A 9,372-nucleotide genomic window follows, 5' to 3' on the forward strand; every position below is an offset into this window, starting at 1 on the left:
CCAATTTTTTGCTGTTGAAGTCTGTGATGCATCTTTGCAGTCAGTCTTCATATTCTGGGTGGTTGGTTGGTCTCTTGTACCTTTGCCAATTGTTTCTGAAAAGATGATGGAGTTCTTCAGTTGCTTGCTCTGAATAAATTCCTAAAGAGCTATGGTGAATAACATGGTGAATAACAGCATGAACCTTGGGAGTGATTGTGGTACCCTGAAGTTGTAAATAGGAGACTCTGAACTGCTCAATTTTTTTAGCGTAGCTGTAATCAAGAGTATTGCCAAAACAAGCATGGACAACACCATTTTTGGTGTTGTCCATGCTTGTTTTGGCAATACTCTTGCCAAAACAATGTCATTCAATGTCATTTGGATCATTTGCAACTTTGATCCAAGTTTTGGTAAAATGACTTTCAAGTTTTTTGCTCAACTGGTCAAACTTAGAGAGGAAATTCTTTTCTACAATCCGACTTGAAACAACTTGATTTAGTGTTGACACCAGCTTTTTCACACCAGAATTGAACAACCCTGTGTTGTGTTGCATATAAACACAACACAGGGTTGTGTTTATATGCAACACAACACAGGGTTGTCCAGTTCTGGATCTTTTGCTGTCAGTTTTGGTTCTTTATTGAAAAGTCTTCTTGCTTTTAAAGATGAACCTTTGAAATAGTTAAGAAAGATTTTACATTATTATGCATTAGATAGACTTAAAATATGAAGCTAAAACTTTAAATATCTAATAAAATGTTACCTGGAAGAACTGGAATAGAGTGGCCTCCTATTCCCTCTAGTCTGCTAAGAAGTACTGTTCCATGGGGTGAAGCTTCCTTGTTGGCAATGACTGATGTTGCAACTCTTTCAGCTGCAACAGAGTCCTTTTACACAACTGCTAAATTCTTTCGCAAAGTGGATTTTGAGCAACTGTGAAGAGGACCCTTGCCAACTATTGAAAAGCATTTAGAACATCTTCTTTCAACTGAGTTCGGGTTTGCTTTAGGTTTTTGGGTTGCCATGACTGGATGTGGGAATTGCACTTTGCTTTGCCAACAGAGCAAATCAAACAATCACAAACTGAATCTCTTGTAACTCGACGGACTTTGATATTGGAGAACTCAAACAGCTGTAGTTGGGTTTGAAGCTTCCCTTCCTTAAGCCTTCTAAGGTTGGAACGGCAACGCTCACAAATGCCAGTTGGGACTTTTGGATCGTTAAAGTCAATTGGCTGCTTCAGAATTTGTTGCATTTTTTCTGTCATGAAGCTGGTTAAAAAGCGACTAGCCTTGCCAAGACACAAGAAGCAAACAGTCTTTTTGTTCTCTTCGTGGGTTTTTGCTCGATCTGGCATTTTTTGTTAATTCAGATACTAAATCTATGAAAAAAATGGATTGAATAACTAATATTCGAGCTTTTTCTGAGAATCTTATCATAATAATTTATAAAAAAGCAAGTTCGATTTTTTTTTTTTAATTTTTTTGGTACAAATAACTTGTATATTCTTTTTTAAATTAAAAAAAGCTCCAATGTTAACACAATCTGTCAAAATTTATAAAGTGGATGAAAGTAAAAGTTATAAAAAATTAAGTTTTATTGCTGTAGAGTTAAATATTTTGTAGTATTTTTAATGCGATTTTATGCAAATTTGAGAATGGATTTTCTTCCACGGACGGTGTAACCAGGTTTTGGGACTTATAACCTAGTAACCACCAATGATAGTACAATCATACCCCCAAAGGATTTTTCTGGGTCATGACATCAAGCAATATTTCATTTTTTTACAACAGTGAATCTTAATGACGTAGAATTGAAAAGTATATGTTTACAACTTTGTTCCAGAATGCAACAAATTTTTTGTTGCTGTGATTAGTTTAATTTAAAAGAACAACAAATTATGTTCAGTTGATATGAGAAAATCAATTACAGAAAGGTTTGAGGTAGTAAAGAAAAGAAAGACTCCTTAAACTATTTCATTTATCATAACTGCAGTTAAGATGAACACAAGTTATTTAGAGGAAAATATGTTACCCACATGTGCAACGAATACACTAGGAAAAAACTGGTTATTTAAATATGGCAACTAGCAAGAATTTCTTTAAAAACGCAGCAGCAAAACAGTAAAACGCAGTAAAACATATGGTTCTAAATCTTTTACTTAAGAATTTAGTTTACGAGTTTAAAATAATTTTGAATTATTTCAGTTAATTTTGCTAATATTAGGGAGTAGAAACCTAATAATTCCTGTTAAAATTTAACATGAAACTTTTGCTTTGGAATAAAAAAATTTGGTAATAACAAATTCAAACTACTTTGATCAATTTTATCCCTCCGTTTCTTTTTGTCGGGGAATAAGTTTCTCATATTCTCACTCTCCGCTATTTCAATGGAGATTTTTAATATCTATTTTATTTGGTAAAAATATTGTGTAAAGTATGAAATTCATTTTCAACATTTAAAAAAATGTTACGTGAAGGAAAAAGTTCCTTTATATTATATTTTTGTAAGTATTGAAACCAAATTCCATTCGGACTTTCAAATATGTAACTTAAGCAACAGACAAAATTAAGTGATAAACAAGCAAGCTCTATCATTATTCAAACCATTATAAACATCAATAAACCCAGGAATACTCAAAGAGCACCGTTAACTTATCTTATTTCATCTTTCACAATTTAAAAAGCGAAATCATATATAAAGCAATATAGTTTACACACAAGAATATCATATGCATAGTAAGATAACTTGTACACCCTTAAACCATCAAAATAGTTGTTCAACAAATCTTACCGTTCTAGTTGAGAGGTGGGGGCATCCCTCTTGTTTGCGGATGAAGATTTATGTAGGTATTTACATGATTATTTCTACAAAAATTAAAAGTTAAGATTTAAGAGTACATTTTCAAAAATATTCTTTTTCTAATTTTCCTCGAAAGGTTAGTTGCTGTTCATGTATTCCACTTGTTTTCTGATTTAATACTAGTCTGAGACGCATATCGTTTAAATAACTTCAAACCTAACTTGATATGCTTTAAAATGCTGGTTATGAATTTTTTTTTTCGAAATTGCTCAGGTAAATTACAAATAATGATAAATTTGTTAAAGCATAGTAATTTTTATGATTGCGATCTCATATCTCCGTAAGAAACATGAAGAAACGCTTTGTTGTATTTACAATTAAGTTAGAGGGCATTCGGTTTCGTTACTTAATTAATGGTATTAAGTTGCATAAATATTTGCGTAACCGTTTTATTGAAACTAAATTATTTTTAATTACATTTTTTTAATTTAGTTCAAGACAATCGCTTAGAATCTCTTTTTTATAAACATTTCCTATTGAAACAAGCTGGCAGAGAAACATATATATAAATATACTTAAGCAGATACTTCTGATTATTACATGAATATATACAACTTGTTTTACAAATTCTTAAATAAATACTAAGCATTAACTAAAAGCTTTACGAAAAGACATACTTAAACCGATTTAAAATTCATTATGCTTTAAGCTTTAGCTAATCATTTTGAATGTGATGACTTTTTTCCTACTTTGTGTGGTAGAGTACTTTTTACATTTTATAAAAGTCGAAATAAGTTGTATTTGCTTGCGCACTCTCTGTAAACCCCAAAGATTACATATGATAAAATGTTATAGTTCCGCATACCGTTTTTACTATTTATAATGCAACATCTGAGTTAGTAACAAAATAGGGTCTATCTCTAAATCTTCACCCAGAATCTTTAAATTAGTACTTTTCTGTATTGAGTTATTTTAAAGTTGTGAAAATGTTTACAAGAAGACAATTTTCCTTTTATATTCAAGTAAAAAAACTGAAACATTTTTAGCAAAATCAAACCATTTTTAAAGCTGGAATTCGTAAAAGCCTAAAGTACATATTGCACAAAAAAGATTAGCTTGGGCAAGAAAGTGCTTTGTGGTTCTTGGGTATTGTTCGACAAAAAAATAGTATAATGATCAACACCAAGCTAAATTTGATTGCGCTATTACTTTTAGCTGTTTGTTTTGTATGTGATGACATTTTTGCTACTTTGTGCAGTAGAATACCTTTTAAACAACCGCAAAACTCTAATGAATTAATTTACAAAGAAGTTATCAATGGCATATATATAAAAACAAATAAAGTGGTGGATAACTTTCCTCTCTATGACAATTGTTTATTAACTGATAACTTTTATGATGTTATGTGTGCAAGAACGGCTTTAAGGGGTTACGCTTGGAGAAGTAAAGAAACCTGCAAAGTTCCAGCAAGAGTAGCAAGAACAACCCAACAATCACAAATGACGATCCATACAACGTTTTCATCATGAAACTTCTAATGGGTCTCTATAGTGGCATTATTTCATTATTTGGCCCCTGCATGGTCTGTTGCATGTTAAAATGTCAACACGGTATGAAGATATATTCATTATGGTGGTATTTCATTAAGCTTGATTGTTTATATACACAGTAGCAATAGCAAAAAAATATTTCCATTTAAAGTTTAGTTAATTTGTTCCTTCTTATATCCAGGACAGAAATTCCTAAAAAAAAAAATGAAAATCATAAAGAAAGTATTTGTCATTAGAGGGTTGGATTGGGTGAGGTTGTAACAGAATTTTACTTTAGTTATGTTTACTTTGAATATTTTGCATTAAGATTAACTTTTGAAAAAGAAAAAAAAGATGCCTTTCTTAGTCAGCATTTGCTTTAAAACTCTATCCGATATTTTTGTCATTGTTTTGGCATTTATTGCAGCTTTTTTATTATGTTTTGTTTTAGTTCACTTATGTAAACTTATGTTAAGCAGAAAGACTTAATATTATGAGCATTTATTAATGCTTAGATTTAAATATCTCCACTTTTGCTGATATATGTTAGCTTACACTAAAAAGTATGTTTGTTTATACTTTGATGGGTTGCAAGATTTTGATTTAACTGATATTTAAGTTTTTCTTTTTAAAAAAAGCTGTTTTTCAATAAAAACATGTGTTTTTCAATTTTTACCAGTTAAGTTAATGTTAATAGGAAACTTTTAATGAAAAGTAATTAAACTTTTTAGAAGTAAATTATTTAGACAAGTTTTTACCAGGTAAGTTAACGATTGCAGGAGATTAATGACTTATAAAATTGAAAAAAAAAACACTATAAATTGACTTTAGACATTTATGAAAGACATGGCATTAAATATCTTATAAAAAATGAATGAATGAGCTGAAGTAATGACAACCTATTTTTCTCCTCTCTAGTACTTTTACTTATAAGTGTTTCTCTGTTTTATATTTTACTTTTGGGTTTTAATCAATAGTCTTTAATCTTGAAAAATCAATATCTCGTAGTGTCTGTTTAGCGAAATATTTTTATCGTGAGTCAGTTGCGAAGTTTTACTGAATCTTAAAGAAAAACTCCTCATTTATAAACGTTTTTTGATCATTATTAAGGGAAATGTTTAACATTTTCACTGGGGGCATTCAAAAAGTATACTTCTTCAGACCGTTTTTATTGTAAAGATGCAAAGTTGTCACAGTGACAATATAAGCTGTTGAGTGTAAATCAAACTCTTTTCAGATTGAAGTAACGTAGGTAGCAGTTGATGATTATCTAACTAAGAATAAATACTTTCATTCTATTACTTACTCTTTGAAAGGATATGTTTTTTCAAAAGATTTGTATATAACATTGCAAAACTTTGCTTTAGGTATGGTCATACTTCTTAAATCAGTCTCAGATTTTTTAAGTCTTCAAGTATTTAAACCGGAATTCTTTTCCACTACGGACATAATCGTTGCAGCTTTAGTACCTACATTTTATTTGTTCGTTTTATTAGAGGCCCAGTTTTGTTATGAGAATAAGTATCTTGTTAATTCTAATGATGTCGATGAAGTCGATTGCTACTTAACTATGCTTTATGAGAAGGAACCTCAAGTTTTTATTACTATTTAATTCTACCATATTGTGATTTCAGCAGGAGATTCAGCTGATGAAAGAGTCAATTCATATACCAACTCAAAAAAGTTTAATTTTAGTACTTGGCGAGATGCCTCTGATCGCCGTCAACTACCAAGTACTCGAACAAAAATTACGCGTATTAAGTTAACTAAAAAGCTCACCTTTGCGGATGATAAAACAAAAAACAATATTTCAAATGTTGAATCAAACTTGATTGAAGCAAATCGAAATAGAGATTCCAAAATTGAATCTTATACCGAACTCAAGATAACTAGTTTTAAAGATAGTATAATCGGTGTAGATGGGAAACGTCCTTTTTGGATGACCAAAGTTTGCTTTCAACTTGCTAATCTCTTAGCTCTATCATGGCCATACAGATGGCTACTGAGTCTTTATACGAAAACACTTGAGTGTTCAATTTGCAAAGAAATTTCAGTTATTGAAAATTTACCTCTAGATATTGATTTGGCCGGAGAGGTTAACGATTCCAATCAGTCTTTCAAATCAGAGCGGATTGGTTTACCGCCGCCAATTTATTGCTAAACAAACCCGACTTTTTTAAGTGACCCTGAGACAATTGAGTCTGTACTTCCTCCACCATACACTCATGCTGAAGTAAGGTAATGAAAGTGTTACGTAAATCGGCATAATGTGCAATGAGAGTTATTTAAAAAGATGACTTAGGAAAAATTGGAAATGATATATAATATTTTGAGCATATGCTAATCAACCGTTTTTTTTTTTTATTTATTTTATTGTTATATTTTTCGTTAACGTTGATAAGTTTTTTAAATATCGATATACAGTCATACAGTTTATTACAAGCAGGCTTAGAATAAGCGAAGTGAATATTATTGAAATAAAATGGTACAAGTGAAAACTTTTAAAGCTTTAAGCATATTATGCACCTTTCAAAACTGGCTCAATCGGTACAACCTCATAGTTAAATCGAATTTCCTTAAAGGATACAAAAGTATTTCCGTTCAGTTAATGTGTGAATTTGTATCAAAGTGTCCTCAATATTCGATGACATTCCTCAGATTTTAAAAGAAAATTTTTTCTGCTCCTCTTCCTACTTGCATAAATATTTCCATTCCTCATTAGTTGCATTGATACTTCTTCGGATAATTTCAAACCAAACGTAATAGTATAATTTGGAAAAGAATAAGTGCGTTTCTTAGCACTCATTCATATTCTCCCCTTCGCGTTAGATTAAAAAGCAGAATATATATTTAAGAACTAAATTGTGGCTAATTGAATGCCGTATTATGTAAAAGGTATCCTAGGTTTTTCCAGTGTTCAATAAAATTTGTCCTCACCTAAAGACATAAGTTGTTGTAGGATGGCTGTTAAAATACTTAAAATTGTCAAAAAGTTTTCTAAAGCTCAACCTTTAAGATAAACACACTTGCAGTAATACAAAACTATACAGCAAAAATTTTGTTATACAAAGAAATGCAATAAGTTGTACTTAATTATATATATAATCATTTAAAAAAAGTACTTTTTAAGGTGGTCCACCCCAATTCAAATGAATTTCTTTAATATTGACTTTATATTTTTCAATTTAGTCTATTTATGTTGTTTTTTACTAAAAAAGAGTATTAAAAAAAAAAAAAAAAAATCTTACAATTTGCCTCAGTTATTCAACATTTTCCCTGTTTTGGTGTGTTTTAAAAAAAAGATTTCTCAGGAAGTAAATGACCCTTTTTAATGCCCTTTGGTATTTCAGCTACTAACATGTTTACTCAGGTACCCTAGCAGTTTTATCTATTTAACTGGAATATTTCAAAAGTTATAGGCATTGCCATAATGGTTCCTTGTTTTATCGTGAAGGTCTCACTGTTTGATGACAAAAACACAAACTTAAAAAAAAGCAAAAATAAATATTCTGCTACCAGTCCTCTTCCAATATATTTTAAACAAACTGGGAAAATTTCAAAGAAAAAGAATAAGCCAATCAGGAGATATCTTTTTTTAACTTTATTTGATTCGCTAAAAAGCTAATGTGGAGAAAATCACAAAACAAAAATAAAATCTTATTTAAAAAGCTCCAGATTCATAAAATGATACAGGTTCTTCTTCTGCTTCTTTATCTAAGAACCCTTTTTTAATTCCTCTTAATTTTTGCCTTCTAACTTTGCATTTATTGGTGGATTTATAATTTCCTTTTGATATACGTAATGCATCATGTAATTTAGAAGCATCAATCATAAACCTCCCAGTGTTAACACCTAAAATTTTAAACACTTCTAAAACTCCTTGAAAACCATCATTAAACGAAATAATAGCTGAATTTAAAGATAGTTCTAAAGACCTTTTACTAACATATATATCTTTTGGGCATCTTTTCCATATAACACTATTCAAGCTTTCATTATTATTCTGTGTTTGACCATGAAGACACTTTTTTAGTAAATCTTGATTAGATAGATCTTTAAATATAGGAATTAAAACTTTGTGAATAGCTAATGGAAGGCTCAATTTCTTTTGATATTTAGATAAGTTAGTTAGTTTATCAGACTGCCACAAGCACCAGCTTGTTTTTGTCCTTGGGCAAAATTGATGGCGGACGTTTTCATCCTCAATGTCAGAGTTATGAAAAAGCACAGCCCATACGGATTTCTGCATATTGTAGAGATTGTCAACATTTTGTCGTATGGCCATGCCATAATAGTTTTGAAACAAATTTATTGCTTTGTCTGTGAGGTTACCTTTGCCACTTAGACTAATTTGACCAAGTTTAATATCAATAAGTTTTTTCCCTTTTTGACTTTGGCGCAAGTTACGAAGACGAGTTCCCATTCGTTTTTGAGCGTGACCAACACATTCTAGTTTCTCAATACTTATATTGCCATAGGGTTTTGAGGAAACAACATCAGTAAATGAAGAGGTATCACCATCCCCAATATATGAAGTGTACCTTAAATTATTCTTCATTATCGATCGAGAAAATAATATCACCGCCCCACATGATTCCATTGCTCCAGATGATTTTTCATGATTAGCATCACATACATGATTTAAACTCCAATGAAGATATCCAGGATTAAGGGTTTTTATTTTTCAGTACAAACAACCTCTGCATTTTTTTGAAAGAACAATGGCATCTAAGCACTTTCCATTCTCTTTTGAAATTATGGTTAGAATACCATTTAGTGATTGATGTCCACGCTTTTGCCAGGTACCATCAACAGATACCTGACAATTAATAGGTTCATTATGATCAACACAAAGATTCATTCTGGTCTGGAATGCAGCTCTAGTAGTACTTTGAATAGCAACAGTCTCATATGCTTTGTATAATTTGTTAGTCAAATAGTTAAAGTTTTTTGGCGTCATAGGAGGTGGCATATTCATCAATGCTGCAAAAGTACGCAAAGATTCATAACCTTTGCCAAGTTCTCTAAAAGCTACAATGGCATTAAAATTTACAGCTGC

The 9,372-nt window shown here is 30.8% G+C and overlaps 1 protein-coding gene and 1 long non-coding RNA gene across 2 annotated transcripts; both read right to left on the reverse strand.

Moving 5' to 3' along the window:
- Positions 1-591: 591 nt before the first annotated feature.
- LOC149886731 (uncharacterized) lies at positions 592-3,046 on the reverse strand. The gene is made up of 3 exons (XR_016453707.1): positions 2,776-3,046; positions 746-1,363; positions 592-653 (listed from the first exon to the last, which is right to left on the reverse strand). It is a non-coding gene; the product is annotated as an uncharacterized LOC149886731 (long non-coding RNA).
- Positions 3,047-7,643: 4,597 nt separating this feature from the next.
- Positions 7,644-8,980, reverse strand: LOC149886732 (uncharacterized). The gene has a single exon (XM_090090794.1). It carries the CDS (start codon positions 8,911-8,913, stop codon positions 7,975-7,977), a length of 939 nt encoding a protein of 312 aa, XP_089946920.1. The 5' UTR covers positions 8,914-8,980; the 3' UTR covers positions 7,644-7,974.
- Positions 8,981-9,372: the final 392 nt, after the last annotated feature.

Source organism: Hydra viridissima, unplaced genomic scaffold (genome assembly GCF_058129835.1).
Source record: "Hydra viridissima isolate aposymbiotic clone 2 unplaced genomic scaffold, HvirCarnegie_v1 scaffold_6, whole genome shotgun sequence".
Classification (NCBI taxonomy): Eukaryota; Metazoa; Cnidaria; class Hydrozoa; order Anthoathecata; family Hydridae; genus Hydra; species Hydra viridissima.